Source organism: Ictalurus punctatus, chromosome 23, assembly GCF_001660625.3.
Source record: "Ictalurus punctatus breed USDA103 chromosome 23, Coco_2.0, whole genome shotgun sequence".
NCBI lineage: Eukaryota > Metazoa > Chordata > Actinopteri > Siluriformes > Ictaluridae > Ictalurus > Ictalurus punctatus.
The window spans coordinates 15,145-36,932 of NC_030438.2; the positions used below are offsets into that span (position 1 = coordinate 15,145).

The 21,788-nt window shown below is 40.2% G+C and overlaps 1 protein-coding gene and 1 pseudogene across 2 annotated transcripts; one reads left to right on the plus strand and one right to left on the minus strand.

Moving 5' to 3' along the window:
• Positions 1-1,041: 1,041 nt before the first annotated feature.
• On the minus strand, positions 1,042-21,275 carry LOC108256685 (ADP-ribosyl cyclase/cyclic ADP-ribose hydrolase 1). Of its 2 annotated transcripts, XM_047150252.2 has the most exons (10): positions 21,193-21,275; positions 20,459-20,521; positions 15,304-15,427; positions 15,017-15,143; positions 11,217-11,355; positions 10,998-11,080; positions 9,633-9,706; positions 4,919-5,011; positions 4,460-4,542; positions 1,042-3,513 (listed from the first exon to the last, which is right to left on the minus strand). In XM_047150252.2, the coding sequence occupies exons 2-10, from the start codon at positions 20,466-20,468 to the stop codon at positions 3,497-3,499; spliced, it is 750 nt and encodes a 249-aa protein (XP_047006208.1). In that variant the 5' UTR covers positions 20,469-20,521; positions 21,193-21,275; the 3' UTR covers positions 1,042-3,496. The 2 variants fall into 2 exon arrangements, with proteins under 2 accessions (XP_047006208.1, XP_053530934.1); XM_053674959.1 differs by lacking the exons at positions 1,042-3,513; positions 9,633-9,706 and having other exon boundaries at positions 4,460-5,011.
• Positions 1,925-2,703, plus strand: LOC108256686 (actin, cytoplasmic 3-like; annotated as a pseudogene).
• Positions 21,276-21,788: the final 513 nt, after the last annotated feature.

Sequence of the window (21,788 nt, forward strand, 5' to 3'; positions counted from 1 at the left end):
AATACACATCATTAAGACAATACACAGCATTTTTTGTGTTTATTTCTTGAGAAATAGAAGAGACAAGCTCGAATGTGCAGCGAATGTCCAATATAAACCCAATTTTAAGGCGGTGCGCGGGGATTACATATCTGAGGGCACGGTTTAAACATTGCTGGGGTTTTTTTTTTTTCTTACCTGACACTATGAGGTCTCCGTATAGGGCTGTTATGGCGCAGATATAAATGGCTCTTAAATGCTGCGTAATTGGAAAAATACTGTTTGCAACCAACAGCAACATATTTGGAATATGGTTCGTTGCGATGCAGTCTGCAGTACAGCACATGTTCCCTCACACCTTGCACTCTTAAACTACAAAAGCAGCAAGTGTACATTTTAATACAATTTCAAAACTTACTCACACTGAACGCAACCAATAACCAATACGAGATATCGTTTAAACAAGAAGTTCGCCTCGCTACACCACGACAGGCTGCTAAACTGTAGCGTTACAAACGTTTCAAAAGAAAAAAAAAGTCAGAGCGAATTCGTTGATTTCCAATGTGTAAGGTTATATATTAAAAGGATAAAAAGTTCTCTCTATACAGCCAACAGGTCCGTGTAATGTGAGTTACTATGATATTAATATAAATGTTATACTATGAAAATAAAAAATAAATGGTTTACAACACAAAAGCTGTATTCAAATAACTAAAACAATTTTTGAACTTGAACTTTACAAAACGTGTTTATTTGTGCTCACCAGACAGATTTCGTGTGAAATGTTTTTGTTTTGTTTTTTCTTTTTCCCCTCAGCTCGGCGTGATCTGTGCGTTGCTTGTTTGTTTGTTCTAGAAAAGTCACCAGATCAAGCGTAAGGCGCCAGCGCACGTGATGCAACGTCTTAAGCGCTGATTGGACACAAAAGGCAATAACTTTAAAACATAAAATGCTCGTTAAAAATATGCTTTCTTTATATTATGCAGTGTCGGGCACATATTGGACAACTGAAAAGCCAATAAAAAAAATAAAATAAAGACTGAGCTTCAAAACATAAATGTATGCTTTTTAACATATTTTATTAATATAATGCAAAGCCATATACATGCAATACGATGCATATAGCCAATAAAATAAAGACTGGACTTTAAAACATGTCACAGATTGCATTTTATATCAATTTAATAATAATTCCATAACACTGCATTAGTTTTTATTTGTAAAGTCTTTGGAGTCATCACTTATCACAAATCATTACTATAATCATGAACACTCTTCAAGTAAAGTCCTTTCTGAATCTAAAGGAGTCATTGAAATCTAAATGATCATGTAATTAATGGGAGAGACCAGGACAAGCCTAAAATGGTTTATTTTCATAGAGGTACACATATTCTTGTTGACCATATCGTTGTGATTTATTGTTAAAAAAAAACACAAGGAGAAAAAACAGTTCAGAGAGCATGCATCTGTAGTAAACACAGTGATTTACTGGTTAGTGTACTTTACTGTTCTTTTAAGGGTTTTTATGGTAAAATAATGCAGTTTTTACAAAGCAATAATGCAAAAAGTATTTTTTAAAAATTCTTGTATTTACATTAACAGTATTTAAATACTGTTAATGTAAATAAGTACATTAACATGTGAATAAATTAGTCCTCTCTGAGAAAAAACGGTTACGGTACACTTAGCACTTCCTAAGACACTGTTTTTGTTCCCTAAGGTACAGGTTAAATGTGTCCTCAAGGATTGACTATTGTGAAACAGGGCAAAATAACTGCCTTTATATTCTTTTTTTTTTACCCCCTGCACATCCAAACCCCGTGCCATAAAAGAGTTGTAGCTTGGCTTTTAAAATAATTTATTTACACTGCTAATTTGCATCGTTTTTCTTTCGGTACGGCAAATCTTTCCTTTAACATGATTGTCTTGCTTTTTACAGGCTGTGATGGTTGGTATGGGACAGAAGGACAGCTATGTTGGTGACGAGGCTCAGAGCAAAGAGGTATCCTGACCCTGAAGTACCCCATTGAGCACGGTATTGTCACCAACTGGGATGACATGAAGATCTGGCATCGCTGCGTGTTGCCCCTGAGGAGCACCCCATCCTGCTTACTGACGCTTTCCTGAACCCCAAAGCCAACAGAGAAAAGATGACCTAGCTTGGGTTAACGTTTGAAACTACTTGAATCTGCCTTTCGGTTGACCGTTTTAAACCTATTACTCTTCTCCTTAAGTTCATCCACTTCATTCACTTTCTCCAGGCTTCATCTCCTCTGAACTCCTGAGTTTCTCATCTGTTGGAACCAGCAGGTTATTTCATGCTTCTCACTCTCTAATTCTGACTTGTCTTTATTCTAACTAACCGCATGGCCCATAGTGACAACCTAATAGAAAAAAAATTGGGATTAAACCTTCCTTTTCTCATTCCAGATCACGTCCAAGACCTTCAACACCCCAGCCATGTACGTTGCCGTCCGGGCTGTGCTGTCCCTGTACGCCTCCGGTCGTACCACTGGTATTGTGATGGACTCTGGTGATGGTGTGATCCACACTGTGCCCATCTACGAAGGTTATGCCCTTCCCCATGCCATCCTCAGTCTGGACCTGGCTGGCCGTGACCTGACTGACTACCTCATAAAAATCCTGACCGAGAGAGGCCACGGCTTCACTACCACAGCCGGGAGAGAAATTGTCCATGACATCAAGGAGAAGCTCTGCAAGTAAGTCTGCACGTTAAACTGTAGCTGTGTTATGTTAAAATGACACTTACAATGTGTGAAAAAGACACTCTTTCATCTTCTCAGCATTGTTTAATGATAAATGTCTGGAGTCTTCAGCATAGGAGTGCAGCTTGGTGTCAATTAGAAACCTTATGTCTCAATTATTTCAGCATTTAAATTTTTGTGATCACCTTGCATGCACATGCACACGCACACATACCTGCATTGTTGCAGGTTTGCCAGAATTTTTATTATATATTATATTGTTTTATAAGCACAATAAAATCTTCAATTCAATCCCAAGATTTGCATTTGTTCATTATGTGAAAAGTCCTTAAAAATATTATTTAAATAATGTCACACCAAGGACTTTTACTGCTGCACATGATATAATTGAAAGACCAAGTTGAAACCACTCACTTTTAAAATATCCATTTTGAACCCCAACAGGACCTGGACATTTTCTTAGGATACTTGGCATCCTGGACTCAAATATCAACAGATATTAAATGAAAACCTGACTGCCTCTGCCGGAAAGCTTAAAATGGGCCGTGGTTGGATCTTCCAGCAGGACTATGATCCAAAACTTACATCAAAATCAACACAAAAATAGTTTACTGGCCACAAACGCAAGTCCCATCCCAGTTCCCTGACTTGAAACTCATAGAAAACCTGTGGGGTGAACTGAAGAGGAGAGTCCACCAGCGTGGACCTCAAAATGTGAAGGATCTGGAGAGATTCTGTATTAAGGAATGGTCTCAGGTCCCTTGCCATGTATTCTCCAACCTCATCAGGCATTATAGAAGACTCAGAGCTGTTGGCAAAGGGAGGTAGCACAAAGTATTGACTAAAAGCATGCCAATATTTGTTGCACATCAATATTTAACAAATATATTTCTTTTGTTTTCCATCCATGAGAGCAGAGTATTTTTGTGAATTTTTTAAACAAAAGATCAAAAGGTCAAACAAAGACAATTTTTCAAAGTCATAGACGTCATGTTTCTTCATTCTGAAGTTGGATGTGAACATTAATTGAAGCTCTTGACTTGAATCTGCATGATTTTCTTGCATTGCGTTGCTGCCACACAGTTGACCAATTAGATACTTGCATGAATGTGCAGGTGTACAGGTCCGTAATAAAGTTGATGGTGAGTACATCACATTTTATCACATTACATTTAGCAATCCACTAAATGTAGATTACAACAAAAACACTACTGCAATGGGACTATACATTATATTCTGTTTGTTCTACTGATATATTGTCAAGCATTATGTGGAAAGAAAATGCAATCCAGAAGAGACATATTACTATAATCATATTGCGTTGGAATTTAAATTTAAATAACAGTGGGTCATATTGAAATAGCTTTTATACGCAGTCTTGTACAATGAAGAATACTATGCAAGGGCAATTGTCACATTGTTATATTTATAATAATCCACAGATCTTTAATTGGGAGTATTAAATGTATGGTATGTCCCATGAAATGAAATATGATGCTGGAGGTACTATAAAGAAGGGACTCTTTTTATGTAAATAATGTTTGGAACATGTTTGGCAGAAACTCTATCATGGGTTTCTCATGCAATGTAATGTCAACAGTGTATATTTTGAAATAACAGGAATATATAATGAAGTCCTGCTAAATATGCTGTACATGTTTTGTGCACTACAAGTTTCAGATAGAAGTATACAATAATTGGTTACTCACAGAAACAGTGAAATACAATGGTTGGTTGTTTATGTAAATACATACCGCGATCTGTGCAGGACCAGTGGAACCCCCGGGTCTGCAGAATATGTATGAGTCTGACAATGGAACCCTTGGAACAGGACTCTCTACAAATAAACAAAATTTATTACCTCCAGAAATGTGAATTCAGACCTCAACATACAACTGGGATTCTCAGTTTAATTAAAATAATTCTGAGTAATGGTCATTTACTCAGAGCAGCCTCTGTTTTCGTCTTGTAAGCTTGTTTTGCAGTAAATACTTCCCTTGTGGATCTCTCATGCAAACTACTGAAAAACGTAACATATCTCATCCAGTAAAACAAAAGTGGGGAAAAAAGCCTATTGCATGATGTCAAACATATCTAGAGCTTGTAACATATGATGGCAACTCTTTACAAAGAAAAGGAGAAATCGGATTAAATGGGGCATGAACATAGATTACACCGCTTTGTAGCAAAGTTACTTTTCCATTCTCTCTTACACAAATGGGCCTTCTAAGTTTGGAACAACTTTGATGTGGACATGGGCCACCATCCTGGGGTTCAGATTGTCTAGCTCCACACTCCCAAACATGCTAGAGGAAATAAAGGCACAAAAAACAGGAGCACTTTCATTACAGTCTGAACTGCAAAATGTTAGCTGCTACAATAGTTTATATAGAATTTATATAAAAAGTCAACACACACCTGTTATAATAGCAGGTCTTTGTGATGTAAGAAAATGGAAACAAGATAAAATCGCTGCTACAATAGTTTATATATAATTTATATAAAAAGTCAACACACCTGTTATAATAGAAGGTCTTTGTGATGTAAGAAAATGGAAACAAGATAAAATCGCTGCTACAATAGTTTATATAGAATTTATATAAAAAGTCAACACACACCTGTTATAATAGCAGGTCTTTGTGATTTAAGAAAATGGAAACAAGATAAAATCATGTCAGAAGTTGTTTAAGTTAAAGACTTAAAATTAAGGGAAAAATGTCTGTAACGTTGTAACCCTGTTCCCTGACAAGGGAACAAGACATTGCGTGAACGCCATGCTGTGGGTAGCGCCCTCGTGCGTGACCGGTATCTGACGCTTGTAACATGATCCCTATTTATAGGCCTGCCATGATCAGGTGACATGGCAATTAAGCGCATCAAGTGATATAAAAACAGCACCTGTGAATGGTGCCGTCAGCCTTTTTCTGAAGTGAGATGCAATTCACAGACATGCCCCACCAGGAGTTGCCAGGTGCCTGTTCTGCCTTGTATTTGTACCTCGGCCTTGGGAACCTTCCGTGCATCTCCATGTACACAGTTCACCGTGATGGTTCCGTTCCTGCTGACCTTTTTTGGCAGGATAGTCGGTCTGGCCAGGGTCACCGTGTTCCCTGAGTCCAACAGGGCTGTGACTGGGTTTTCCTCTACCCATACTGTCATTGTGGGCATTCTTGGTGGGTCCAGCGTGTGGAGGGCACACCCTGCCAGAGAGGGCTTCTTGGCTTTTTTTGGCATCCCAGGTCGGCTCTGTTGGCATGGCCTCGTCCCTGGGTGTCCTGTAGCTGGGGCGACTTCGGCCGCTCCTTCTCTCCCCGCCGTAGTTCTGGCATTTGGGCTGGCGTGGTGGGAACCTTCTAGGAGGGTTCGTTGTCCTTCCCTGCTGAGTTACACTGTGGCCAAGGCTCATTCTAGGGTAGTTATTAGCTCTTTGGGATTTTCAGGAGCCTGCAACCCCACAGCCGGGTGTTCTGCGGGTGGCAGAGTTCTCAGGAAACGGTCCATGGCCACCTTCTCTGCAACCTCGGTGGCAGTCTATTGGTTTGGTTGGAGCCACCGCTTGGTGATGTGTAGGAGGGTGTCCAACTGTCCACGTGGATTGACTCCGGGCCTGTAGCTACGTTGGTGGAACTCTGCCACCGCCTGGTTGGGTGTTCACCCACACTATGCCAGAATCTCCCTTTTTACCTCCCCGTAGTCCGCTGCTTCCTCCGGTGAGAGCATGTAGTATGCTGTGCGCGCTTCTCCCAAGAGTAGCAGGCTGAAGATGCGCGGCCACTCTTCGATGCCCCAGTCTTCATAGTGGGTGACCCGTTCATAGGCCTCCAAGTAGGCCTCAATGTGGTCCTCCTGGGTCAGGCAAGGAAGGAGGCACTGGGCTTCTTGGATGGGGTCAGGGAGAGATGTGGTGGCCGCAGGGGTCGTTGTCTTTTGCGCCAGTAGCTCTCTGGTTGCGACCTGTAAGCTCTGGGCTAGCTGCTGCGTTACGGGCTGCTGTTGGATATTAGTCTCCAACAATTGCTGCAGCACTTCTTTTTTCTTTTTTTTTCTTTTATTAGGTGGGTGGGTCTGTGCTCATGCCAGTATGGTCCACCAGTGTAGCAAGCCTAGACAGCGGCGAGCTAAGCACAGACACACAGGAGGCCGTTTAAGTGACAAACGTGAAGAGTTTTATTTACTTCTGTGAGCGTGTGGGTGGAAAGGAGGTGCAGTGGCATGAAGTGCTCAGGCGTTCACAACCTTTCCCTCTACCCAGAGAAGAATGAGTTGCACCTGCCTGAACAGTGGGCGCAAACATAGTCCTAAGCATTTCTTGCGATTTATATGCCACTCAAGATGAGGTCCGCTCCAGAGACCTGGAGCTGGACAGCAGTCTCAGACCAGGCCCCAACCGGGGACACCTCTAAATTCTCAGAACACGTAGGCATCGCCACGTTACACTGATTACCCTCAGAGCATCAGCATCTTGTACCTGTATGTCCAAAGAGTACAGTTCTGATGACACAGATCTAAACCAGGAAATAAAGGCTGTACAAACCTTCCTCCCTCAGGGAACAGGGTACATGTTCTATGGCCCCTTTGTCCAAGAGGGATCTTACTTCCTGCGCTAACATCAGTTTCTGCTCTGTGCTTGCTACTGTGGTGAGCACACCTCTGAACTGGGGGGGTCAAGCTCTGAACTGGACCCGGTAACCCTTTTCTACGGCAAACAGAACCCATAGAGACACATTTGGCAGTAGTTTCCAAGCTGCTAGATGGTCTTCTACTGAGGTTAATTTTTCCACATTCTATTGGAGGGAAACCATCAGACATTTGTTGCCCTCTAACAGCTCAGTGATGAGAGAACACTGAAAATTTGGGACAGCCTTGGCTAGGGGAGGCCCTACAGTAGTACTGGGGCTAACTGCCATAACAACCTCATGTTATGCTATAACAACCCCTGACAACAACCCCACTCCTCCTTTGTCTGCTTGGCCTTTATGACCATTCTCAGATCAGGCCTAGTAGCAGGCTGCAACTGTGGATGCCCAGTTCCCCTGGCTGTCTGTGGGGGGAGGCGGACCGCCGCACTCACCTTCTTTGCCTCCCTTGCACTACTGCTGGCCCAAGCTCCACTTGTGGATGCCCGGGTGAATTCAGCACAGTAGGGAAGGAACTGGCTGAATGCTGCCGTATGTCGAGCTCACTCAGCAGGTCTGCTTAGTAGGCCTTCAACACTGCCATTGTCTGCAGTGACCCACAAGCAAGATCCACTACCCAAAAGGCCTTGCCCACCAATGCTGCGGTGCCCTTACATGGCTTGGATGACAAAGCTGGCCCCCCTAAATTACATGCTGTCGATGGACAGAGGTAGCTTGCAAGCACCTCCACCACCTTTGGCATAGGTAAATAGATGTGCCATTCATTCCCCACAATGGTCGAATAATCCAACATCATCAGGTTATAAATATGGCTTATGCATGGTTTTCCCCAAGAAGCATGATATTTTGACATGCACGTCTGGAATAAGGGGAGTTTTCTGCAGTGTGAGGAAGACTCATTTTCACTGGGTAGAAAAAAGCTTGTCCAACCTTAGTAATCACTTCAAGCAGCTCATTATATGCTTGAGAGCCGCTCTCAGTTTTTAGCACACCCTTCTGGCTCCTCGGCTTTCCAAATAAATGCAACACAAGCTACAAAGTCCAGCAGAGAGCCGGACCCGGAACACAGAGCAAGAGACAATCCTCAGCACTTGTCTCCGGCTCATCTTCCAGATACATGTAAGATCCCCAGGACCTGAGCTGGCCCAGATCCACTATGAAACCCAACTCCCTTTGACTAAGAAGAGAGCAAGTCACGAGCGGAGCTGCCTAATTGTAAGGTCTTCACAATGTGTTCAGTCAGACCTCTAGAGCGCTGACCTGGCATGCTCCAATCCTAGACACTCCATACAGGAAGATTGTCCATCCCCCCATGATGAAAGGGGAGTAAGGCGCAAAATACTTCCTGTATTCTCTCACTCATACTTTTCTCATTTTTCTTTTTAAAGGGACAGAAAAGTAAAGAGATATTTTTCTTCTTTTTGAAAAGATAGATAGGAAATGAAGCGTCTTTATGTGAGCGTTACACAAACAACCGACATGCAGTCTCGCTGAACATAATAAGGCTGATGGCGCAGTTCTCAGGTGCCATTTTTATATCAAGTGACACACTTAATTGCCATGTCACCTGATCACGGCAGACCTATAAATAGGCATGATGTTACACAAGCTTCAGATACCCATCATGCATGAGGGTGCTTCCCACAGCGTGGTGCTCACACAAGGTTGAATTCCCTTTGAAAGGGAACAATCAGATACATTTTAGGGGAAAAATGGGAAAGATAAAAAAAAGTTACAATGACCTAGTTTCATAATTGTACACACCTTTTTATAATTTGGGATGCTGCAGTGTACAGATTCAGAATCCCACGGTGCAGCATGGTGGTGGCATGTATCAACAAAGTATTAGTTTAGAGGTGTACACATTTTTGGAGCTAGGTGACTGCAAATTTTTTATTTTCCCTAAAAAAGTGTCTGGTTTTCCTTTTATTTGTATACTTTGGAATTTTACAGCAAATGTGTAAAAAATCTGCCATGATTTAAGAATAAACGATAGTTTTTTTTTCTTTTACTTCACAGGTGTGTCGACTTTTTACATCCACTGTAACAGAACCCCTTCAGTTAACATGTTTGATTGTTGGTCTATGTGTTTATTCATTCATCCATTCATTTTATTTACATTCTCACGTTTATGAGGACCCTCTTAAACAGTATATTACTGGATATGGATTACTGGCTATGTAAAATAATCGCAACAATAACTTTATGACAATGAATAAGATTAGAAATGTATAAACAATTGACAATGTGAGAGTCTGTAAAATAAATTTATGCTATTACTATTTCTGACCTGTTCCTGTTAAATGCATTTTCAATAGATCCATTTAAGAGCACTGTAATATTTCCACAGGCTCCCACAGCAAACTGTAAAAAATAAATAAATAAATATAACCACATTCCATAACACAAGCAAGCTGACAAAACTGAGTCAGAATGTAAGTATACATTTTTAAGTATAAGTATAACAAAGTGTACACCTTCTTCAAAGTGGGTGGAATGAAAATTAATTAGATTTACAGACTAAGACCCATTTTACACCTTTGTTTCACATGTCCAGATTATATACCGTACGTGCTTTTACACATGTAAGTCTGCTTCCAGTTAGCCAAACTGAAATCTGATTGGTACACAGTATGTACTGTAATAATTCCATTTAGCTTGTTACATGCAAGCACCTATTCCCTGTATTTTTTTTCTTCATTTTTTGTAGTTTATACTCTTTTAAAAACGGTTATGTGAACAAACATCATGATTAAGCAGCATGTTTTATTTCCTAAAGGTGGACTTTGTGCATTCTCACGTAATGTATTACGCAGGTTTTTGGTAGTCAAATGTAGCTTTGAAAGATGGATCTCCTTACTTTTATATAACATCTGGCTATAAATGTGTCTCAGACCATTTGAGGTTTGAATGACTGTATATATGTCTGGTCCAAATGTTTCTTGGGTGCATTCAAACTCCCATTTTCAAACTTAGAATCATTGGATTGTCCATATGTTGTATAATATATGGCCAAATGTAAGTGGACATCTGACATCACACTTCCCCAAAGTGTTGCCATAAAGCTGGTGCACACAATTGTCTTTTTTTGTCACAATTGTCCCTTGACTAGAACTAAGAGCCTAGCACAAACATGTTCCAGCATGACAATGCCCTTGTATACAAAAAGTCTATAAAGACATGGTTTGCCAAGGTTGACGTGGAAGAACTTGAGTGGCTTGCACAGATGCCTGACCTCAACCCCAGTGAACAGTTTTGGGATAAATTGGAATGCTGACTGCCTCCCTTACTAACAGTCTTGTGGCTAAATTAATTGTAAGCCCTGCTAAAAGAGTGGAGGTTATTATTGCAGTAATGTGGGACCAACTCCATATTAAGGCCCATAGTTTGGGAATGGGATGTTCAAGATGCACATATGGATGGATGTTAAGGTGTCTACATACCTTTGGCCTTATAATCCTGATATTCAAGACGTATGAAATTTTCTTATTGTTTGTAGTGAACTTATGTAACATATGCACATTGGTACTATCCTTCAAGCATATTGAATGCCTTGAGAAAAACATTTTTGAAAATATCCTGTCTCTTTTGTTACGTGATCAGTTGAGACCAGATGAATATTTAACATGGGACTAGGTTACTGGATAAGATTTACATTTTGTGATGCTTGTTTCCACAGTGAGTACACAGGATGGCTCACACATGTCGACCATTCTGGACAAGACAGAAAATCAAAGCCTTTGGGAACAAAAAGATTGTGTGAAAAGAAGAACCATGAAAAAGACAGACCTTTGTAATTTGTTGCAATTAAATGTTTAACATTATGTATCGATTAATATGATTTTAATACAATAAACATTTTCTGTTGCTGTACCTCTGTCTCTTTCCTGCTGACCACACCAGATGAGGTCCTTGAACATGAATCCCACCAGTGTATCCTCCAAGGTCCATAAGCTTCCTATGACAGCTAGATTTCTCTGCATCAGCGTTTGTGTCTTGCTCCAGAACAGCAGCTTTTAAATATTGAATAGGGGTAATGCAGTCATTTTAGAATATGGGTGTTTCAGGATTGTAAAGCACTATGGGGTTCATGCTTTGTTTCCTCCAAATAGCAGGAAACCGGAAAGTTGTAACCAAGTCAAAATCCCCACTAAACTTACAGTTCTGTTGTCTGTCCTTTTGTGTAATTTGATTAGACAATGTGTGTTCAGTCTACCAATGTTTACTTAATTTCCTTGCCACTGAGTCTAAATAAAATAGGGTGCCTATAAATCTTGCACAGGACACACAGATACTGTGTGTCTATATATATATATATATATATATATATATATATATATATATATATAGATACACAGATACTGTGTGTCTATATATATATATATATATATATATATATTTATATATATATATATATATATATATACACACACACACACTGAAGAAATGACACTTTGCTACAATGTAAACTAGTGAGTGCACAGCTTGTATAACAGTGTAAATTTGCTGTCCCCTCAAAATAACTCACAGAGCCATTAATGTCTAAACCGCTGGCAACAAAAGTAAGTACACCCCATAGTGAAAATGTCCAAATTGGGCCCAATTAGCCATTTTCCCTTCCGGTGTCATGTGACATGTTAGTGATACAAGGTCTCAGATGTGAATGGGGAGCAGGTGTGTAAAATTTGGTGTGATCACTCTCACACTCCCTCATACTGGTCACTGGAAGTTCAACATGGCAACTCATGGCAAAGAACTCTCTAAGAATCTGAAAAAAAGAATTGTTGCTCTACATAAAGATGGCCTAGGCTATAAGAAGATTGCCAAGACCCTGAAATGAGCTGCAGCATGGTGGCCAAGGCCATACAGCGGTTTAACAGGACAGGTTCTACTCAGAACAGGACTCGCCATGGTCGACCAAAGAAGTTGAGTGCTTGATGACACAAGCCTTGATTTATGCCTGATCCTTTTTACCTATTGGATTAAATTAATTAACCTGCACTTGCTTCTGTCTCAGCCTCCACTACATAACAGAATACTTCACTGATAACATGGAAGCAACAGGAAAGTGAAGAAACAATGCCAAGTTAATAAAGAACACCTTACCGAGACACAACTCTATCAAGTTTCCTCAGTGGATTGCCATGGATCCCCCAGAGCCTTATGAGCCTTCCCCTACCCTGAGTATTTTCTGTTTGACTGTTAAATTTAATGGGGTGACCTCCCACACCAAGTTCCAGTCCGAGGTCGACGAGATGGCCAACCAAGTTCTGCTCACGCCTGAGTCTGCTGACACGGCCAACCAAGTTCTGCTCATGCCCGAGTCTGCTGACACAGACAACCAAGCTCTGCTCATGCCTAAAGCTGACATCATGACCAACCAAGATATGCTCATGCTTGAGATTGACGACAAGGACAACCAAGTTCTCCTCATGCCTGGAGAGTACACGGAGATGTCTGGCCACCCTTCATGTCAGTCCATTTTCCCAGTGGACTGGCATAGATCTCCCAGATCTGAATTAAGGATTGTGTGACTACACAAGGTAGCTACAATGTCTCAACTGTACAACAACTTGTATCTCAACAAGCTTGAGATACCCAGATCATCTTTCCTCTCTCAGGAATGTTTCAAGGGCCGCAGGTATGCCCTCCAATGGCTCCACAAGAAAGCTAGAGCAGAGCTCCAACCTGAGACCCACGGGGGGTCTCACCTGCCAGAGGTCAATGTCGTGAGCTCCTCCCCAGAGCTCCAACCTGAGACCAATGAGGTGGGCTCACCTGCAGAGCTCCAGCATGAGACCCACGAGGCGGTCTCATCCACAGAGCTCCTGCATGAGACCCACGAGGTGACCTCCCACGCCAAATTCCAGACCGAGGTCGACAAGGCTGTAGACATGACCAACCAACTTATGTTCATGCCAGAGTCTGTTGACACAACCAACCAAATGCTCCTCATGCCTGAAAACGACATCACGACCAACCAGGTTCTGCTGCTGACACGGTCAACCAAGTTCTGCTCACGCCTGAGTCTGCTGACATGACAAACCAAGTTCTGCTCACGCCTGAAGCTGACATCATGCCCAAGTTCTGCCTATGGCTGAAGTGGAAGTCAAGACCAACCAAGTTATGCTCATGCTTGAGACTGACAACCCAGCCCCAGCCTCATGTCTGCTCCTCGAGGAATCTGCTACTTGTCGAACAATGCCTGCATTGGAACCTGAGGGGCTGTGAAGACATTTCGTGTCATATCACAGCAAACCATTGACTACATAACCCATCCTGCACTGCTGCCTACAAACATGGCCACCATGGACTACACTTCCCACACACACGTTCACTTTCTCCAGAATTCTAATCACACACACCTATTGCCAATCTCACACTCACTCAATCCACGCTATATAAGAGACTTTTTCAACACCGTGACTTTGCGAAGTATTGAGTGTTCTCACCTTAATAAGCATTTGTACCCATTTCCTCGTTTTGTTTTATGTTCATTGATCTTGCTTCTTGTTCCTCGTTGACAATTCTTGCCTAATTCATGCCTGTTTACAGATTGCCTGACTGTTTGCCTCAAACAGTTTCTTGACTATGCTATTGTATTATGATTTGGATTTGGCTGCCTTCCTCTCTTTATTAAAAGCTCTTATCTGCACTTGCATCCGTCCTCACCTTCATAATGTTTAATACGTGACACTTGTTAACTGAGAAATAGCTCCCTTCATGAACACTTACATGCTTGTAATTAGGCACATAATGTGTTTCTTTTATTATTCCTATGGTATCACTAAATAAGTATCTTTATGGAAATATTTTTAAAATATGTTTTATTACGATTATTTTATTACAATGTTTTATTAAAATTATTGTTTCTTCATTTTATTTGGACAGCAATATACTTAATCGTCTGCCAATCTGACAAATATGTTGTCAATATTTTTAAGAAATTATTTATATATAAATGTGTTCTTATAGACTCATCCATTGAGGGGCAATTGATGATGCGAGTGAATGTGTCTATCAGGTTTTCTCTGTTAACAGCCACTGTGTTGACAATGTGTTGACAAGAGGTGAAGTTCCAATGTGTGGGTGCACGTCTTGGCAATTTGGAACACCAAGATTATTCAAGCATTATTACTCTTTTGGTTGTTTTGGCAAAAAATAAGAGTTGCACCCAACAAGAATAGTAAAGAAAATCTAATCTAAAAATTGTCAACAGTGTATTCTGGATGTTGATTAGTTAGGGAGGAGGTCTTCCCTTGGAGCATCATCATTTATGTGTTTTGACGAATACCAGATTAGCATGTAAAAAATTAAGTACATTAAATTATGTGATCCCGCACTAAGGAAGTCTTCCTCTGCCCCCACCACCACTTCACACAGCCTGCCCTTTCCACTCTGCCTGCAGATGTCACTGTTGAAGCATTTTAATTAGAATTTCAATAATTGATTGTTTCCAAAGAAGAGAAAAATTATTTTAGAAATTATACTGTGATCTTGTAATGGTTTATTTCAACCAATTACTCTTTTTATATTTCCACCTTCCTCTTGCCTCTCAAAAATAGAGGAGGAGCAACCTCCTCTGCCTCTATGGATCAGCGTCCTCCAAGTTGCAGAAACAGGAATTACAATTCTTTCTACACAAGAGTTGGCATTTCTAATGGAGATTCTTACTTTGTCACAGGGAGGAGTCTGAGGAGCAGCATGAAACATTCTCTCATAATCCTTCATTCTCACACTGCATGGTGTTGTCCGGACCACTGCCTCCTCAAACTCGTGCCAGATCTCCTCGCATTCATATCTGTATACACATACAGTATGTAGGCCAACACAAATTTTTTTATAGAGAGGTAATATGCTATGCACTTTGCTGTTTCTGTTCCAAATATTTTCAGATCTTTAATTCTTACACAAAGACAGATTCCATTTAGATCAAAGGGTCTGCATATACAATAACTCACCTGTAACTAGGGTTTACCAGGGTAATGTACTCATAACATCGTCCAATCACAATTTGTTTTATGTTCGGTGTGGTCCCAGAGTCTGTGTTTATATGACCAGTAAGGATAATGATGATGAACAGTTCTACAAATATGTGTGGGAAACAAAGAAATAGTATGATTTTAATGATAAAATTTATGGGCAGCAACAATTGTGTAAAAATATTACATACATTGGGCCTCATTTATTAATCTTTTAGTAACGTTTTGTGCAAATGGTTGCATAAGCCAAACCAAACAAATTTTCTGCTGGATTTACAAATGTTGAGGAAATGCAGATTTTCTTTATACTCATGTGATCACTCAAAGTGCAAAGCGCGTTCGTGACACAAGTAGTGCCACCTACAAAACTCCATAAAGCCTCAAGTGCACAGAAGTGATGAATGATGAGAGTAAAGAGCCAATAGAAGTATTTGCAGATGCTTCAAAAGATGGGCTGGAAGCCAGCCTAATGCACAGCAAATAGCAAATGCCTCCAGCACACTGTCAGCAGCCAAAGGAAATTATGCAGAGATAATTTTCAATTCAATTCATTTTTATTTGTACAGTGCTTTAAACAATGGACATTGTCCCAAAGTCACTTTACAGAAATATCCCTGATGTGCAAGCCAGAGGTGAGGGTGGCAAGGAAATACTCCCTGAGATCATATGAAGAAGAAACCATGAGAGGAAAGGTACTCAAAAAGGTACCCATCCTCATCTGGAGGGATTATTACTTATGCTTATTGTTCCACATTGGTTAAGGACAATGTACATTGCCTGAGTGCAAGCAAGGACCCTGGCAAGACTAGCTATTACAGCATAACTAAAACAAAGAGCCAGAAGGTAACACAGACATGAGGGAGCTCAGGGACATAAGGCGACCAGTCACTCCACCATCAACAAACCTGAGAGAACAGGTGGGGAAGAGTGGGGAGGAGAGAGTTCACCACAACACTCTATGCCTGTGAGCCATCTAGATCTACTCCTTTACCTATGAAAAAAACTATTCACAGAAGACTTGACTAAACAAATATGTTTTCAGCATAGACTTGAACACTGAGACTGGGTCTGAGTCCCAAACACTAAATGGAAGGCTATTCCATAACTGTGGAGCTTTGTAAGAAAAAGCTCTACCCACTGCTATAGCCTTCACTATTTGAGGTACCAACAAATAGCCCGCACCTTTTGATCTAAGAATGTGAGACGGATCATAAAAGACGAAAATTTCACTCAGGTACTGTGGCGCGATACCATTTAGTGCTTTATAGGTGAATGGTCAATTGGTAGTATAATATATTAGGCAACTTGTGCTATGATACTGCATCAGAACATTTTCAGGTGTAAATATGCAGCTCTAATACGCATTGACATTTTTGAGTAAATTATTAAAACTAATTGAGTTATTGATATCTGTGCAACACTGGCGCCTCGATAGAACATAGTAGGTGAAAGCATATCAAGCATTCGATGGATCTAGATGCTGGATTCGCTGGATGCTGGATCAAATCTAAAACTAACTAATTGTAGTGGGAAAGCCTGGCTAATTTCAGCTGGCTGTCCTGCAGCAGAACAGTTCCTATCCCATGGTTGCTGGCATCACAATATTTCAACAGGGTTTTTTTAGGGTCAAAGTACCTGAGAATTGAAGGATGTATGCACAGGACTTTGAGATTGTCGAAAGCATCTCAGTCAATCTGCACATGTTCGAACTGTGACATAGGCATAGTACAATATGCTTGTGTCTAAACAGACTTCTGACACCATGTAAAATACTTGGTGTGGAGAGAACTGGAAAATGCTGTGTATTTGAAGCTCTGTTCTTTATTAAGAGACCTCCTGGAAATTCTCAGTGGCAATGAGTGTAGCTATGGATGTGCACACACTCAAACTAGTGTGTAGTATGACAACACATTATAACACCCATATATGGGCTGTCCCCAAACTGCTGCCACAAAGATAGAAACTATTAGAAAATTTGTATGGCTTTGTATACTGTAGCACAGTGGTTTGCAACCAGGGGGCCCACACACCCCTGGGGCGTGTGTAGAGCTCAGAAGGGGGGCGTGAATTGTTTCAAGAAAAAAAAACACAGTGCATCAGTTGGGTACTCTGTGTATAGTACTGCTTTTCAAATAGTATGTGCATAAATGAAAAACCCCGACGTTCCCTCTCTCTGTATTTTCTTTTTGCTGGGGAGAGGCGATGTTTAGCCTGCCTTTTACCTAGCTGTCATTGCAGACCAGTGTTGCCAACTTAGCGACTTTTCAGACCCTTTAGAGACTTTTGCGCCTAGCAACAAATCCAGCAACTTTTTGGACAAACCTTAGTGAGTTTCCAAATGTCACCAGTACTGTCCTGCAAGCGCCAGGTCTTGCTTTCCTGCTGCACTCTCACCTCTCTCTGCGTCTGCTCTGTACAGTGAGAGGCTGAGAGCCGGAGCAGCACATCCCATTGATCGCACAGCAACTGACAGACGTGAACGTAGAAAGAAGCAAGTGTAGGTGTCCCACTGATTGATTTAACAATGTTATGGCTAACGAGACACGCCCTTCGTCCCAATTTACACCATTCGTATGCGAATGTTTTTAGAATGCAAGATGAATGGAATGCAACTTTCACATGTAAAATAGTACACATTGTTACAGCCTAGTTCTCTTGTTCAAAGTAGTTATAATGTTCACAAACATTTTTGATCATTCATGTTGCATACCTGTCAGTTATATAGTTTTATAAAAGTCATTTTTTAAAAGTCGAAAAAGTTACAAAAAATAATTTTTAAAAAAGTACAAAAACACAAAAGCAAAATAAATATATCTATCAAAAACAGATAAACATTAGGTGTATATATATATACTATTATATAGATGATCATTATGTCTGGTCTCCTCCAATATGGGGGAGGGGGCATGCGACATGATAGAGAAGGGGGAGGGGGACTTTAGTTGCAAAAGGTTGAGAACCTCTGCTGAAGCACTATAAATTCCCTTAACTGTAACCAAAGTGCCAAGCCCAAGCCTGTTCCAGCATGACAGTGCCATTGTGCACAAAGCGAGATACATGAAGATATGGTTTGCTGTAGGTTGGTGTGGAAGGGTGGTGTAGAAGATGGTAAATGGTCTGCACTTATATAGCGCTTTCATCAAAAGCGCTTTTCACAGTGTCTCATTCATCCATTCACATACACACAGTCACACACCAATGGTAGCAGAGCTGCCATGCAAGGCGCTAACTTGCCATCAGGAGCAACTTGAGGTTCAGTGTCTTGCCCAAGGACACTGCGGTATGTGGAGTCATGTGGGCCGGGAATCGAACCGCTAACCCTACAATTAGTGTACAGCCCACTCTACCACCTGAGCTACAGCCGCTCCAGAAGAGCCCAAGTGAACCCCACTGAACACTGCTGGTATGAACTGGAAACATGAATTGCCCCCAAGGCCTCCTCAAATCAACATCAGTGTCGATCTCACTAATGCTCTCATGGATGAATGGTTAAATCTCCACAGCCATGCTCAAAATCTAGTGGAAAGCCTGGGAAGCTCAAAAAGCACATATGAGTGTCATGGCCAGTTGTCCACAAATCATTTTGTCATATAGAGTATATGATTTGAAGTTGATCAAGTTTATGTTTAAATTAGTTGGTCTTATCTGCCTAAGTGTACACATACTTGAGTAGGCTACGAACGCTTTTACAAAATTATGGGATTTACTTGAACACCAAATTACTTGTGTAAATACAGTACTAGTACGAACAATTTAGAACAAGTTTTATCCAGCGTGATAAATGAGGCCCAATGATTCAAATATTACTCAAACAGTGCAAGAAACAAGTTATTCAAAAATTTTAGCAGTGCAGATCTCACAGAGCTTACAAACTGCAGTTTTGTCATCATTCCACACAAGAGACATCTTTATACACAGTACGAAATTGATGTGTTTTCCCGCTGTCTTTTGATTGACAGGATATTATCGGCCATGATCATCTGATGTTTTTAAACTATCGGCTGATGGCCGATAGCATGAAAAATAGCCATTATCGGCAGATACCGGCCTACCGATACTGGCCCTCCTCGGCCGGACTGAGTGGCAAAAACTTCCAGCAAAATGGCTGGATTTAATCGTGGAAGCTTCGAAAATTCTAGTATAAATAATGATTTTCAACTTGAATTAAAGTCAGTTGGACTCGACAGTAACCCTTACAACTTGTCCAATAACCTGTGGTCCATGGACATTGGCATGTGGCCAGAAATTGTTTTTCCCGACACTTATATGTACTTTATTTTGATGATGGGGAAATACACTAAGCAAAACCTGAAGACATACAAAAGCCTTGATGCTTGGTTCTATGACTGCTTATAAAATAAATAAATAAATAAAAAGGAATTGGCCTTGCCATTTCGATACTATCAGAGGAGACTGTATGTAGTGGAAACCAACTTCTTTGGTCCAGTGCACTACAGTATACACTCAACATAGTTAAATAATATTTCACCACTAGTAGCTTTGTTCCAAAGATATTTCTTTCGGAAATGTGGCCTGGATGAAAATAACTATACAGTATACTATATTCATATTCAGTGTTATGAGCTTGGAATTTAACAAGGCAGACCCCACTTAATCACGCTTTGCAATTAAGCATTATGACATGGAACAGAAAAATAAACACAGCTCATTAGAAACAATGTAGTCAAGTTACTGTATGAACATAATATGAAGTTAATATTAGGCTATTGCCAGCTTCGGAGGACAGGTTACCCTGTATGCTCAAGATGTGCAAGATGTGAGAAGAGTGTAAAAGTGTAAAAGAATGATCGCATGGTTTCCACGTGACTTAGTGTAAAATGTCTTGACATGCGTGCAAAAGCTCACAAGAAGGTAGCCAACCCGGCGATTAGAAGTAAAATTGATTAATGCTTTAAATAATGTTAGTTAAGCTAACCTTAATGTAAAATGTTACTTTGAGTAAATTGTTTGCTTTGGCCAGACAGAGATGTATTTTAGTGAAGTAAGTTCAAACTTTTGGATTTGTGTTTAAGATTTTTTTTTTTTAAAGGCTGAGAAAATGTATTTTAGCAACCTGCAATGTGCAATTCCTTAATCTATTAAATTTTAATGCTTGCATGCATGACACACCTACCTGAAATCATACTGGCAATTTTCAGCCTTCTGTTACCTCTACTAGCAAAATAGAAAATTATACCTGTGAGGGGAAGAGATAACTGGCAAATCAGTTTTCTTAATCAAAATGGCACAGTTCTCCAAACTCTCCATCACTGCTCTTGAAACAATTAACACAGGCATTAACACACTCCAATCTGTGTAGAACAGTTCAGTTCCACTAAAAAATTAAAAGATAGCATTTTTTAATCAGGTAATATTGTGTATAAGATCCAGACCGAATAAAAGATAAAACTTTCAGACAGTTCTACAGCACTACTTGTTTTTTCCCCCCACATAAATTGACTTCCCTGTATAGCTTTTTCAAAAGCAACAGATCAAATTTTAGTTTGGCAGTTTTGATTCATTTGACATGTAATTATGTGTGTAATACATATCTGACTATATAGATTATAGGAAATTTCAAACTATGCATCTGGGGAAAAATACAGCCAGTATGACACACATTTGCCTGAATGAGTCTCCACAAGCACAAAGACAAAACACAGTATACAAAGAAAAACACACAGATTAAGAAAACAACAATTAAGCTTTTAGTCGGGCATTCAAAATGTTCTTAAGAGAATAATTTCAAAATAAAATATGCACTATAAAATTACTGTACTAATCAGTTAGCACTAAAATCCTCATCTAGTTATCATGATCAATATAGCAAACATTGACAGAAAATCAAAGAAAAGCATACATGCATACCCTCATGGAAAACCCAGGGAAGGTATTCAAACTACAGAAATTTTTCATTTATGCTGGCGCGTGGAGCTTGTATTGGCCTGTAAGTAACCAGTTTTTGAAAAAGACACAGACTCCCATGACTTTAATTACAATGGGCGTCATTTTGCAAAAGGGAGGGGTTTATATGGCTTGTTAAGAGCATTGACTTTGCCCAGTTGGAAAAATTGAGAAAGAGAAAGGCTACATTTTATCCTGATAACTTCTATTCTCCCATGACCTTAATTAAGAATATTAGTCTGTCCATTATGTGGAAATGTGAATCACAGTTCCTATGTTTTTTAATTAAAAGCCTTGCACTTAATAGTAAAATGTTTGTGGAAAAATGAGAAAAGTGCAACATGACAGCTTTTACTAAAATGCATGATCACTCTCTTATTCTTGTTCATACCAAAACAAATGGCAGAGGATGAAAATAGTAAATGGTAAACTTTATGCACCACACGTCATCACACAAATTGTACGGCTTATCATATGAGTTATGTTGGTTTTACATCAGTCTAAATCCTAAATATAGTTAGCTCAATAACCACCTCAGGAAATGCTTAGAGATCATTGCC

Bases quoted from the DNA above. Each gene is read 5' to 3' on its own strand.
- LOC108256685 (XM_047150252.2), bottom strand. The intron at 11,081-11,216 runs GTACAGCAACAG...TTGTTCCCAAAG, and splicing joins TCAGCAGGAAAGAGACAGAG to GCTTTGATTTTCTGTCTTGT. The intron at 5,012-9,632 runs GTCAGAAATAGT...TATTTCCTCTAG, and splicing joins AATGCATTTAACAGGAACAG to CATGTTTGGGAGTGTGGAGC.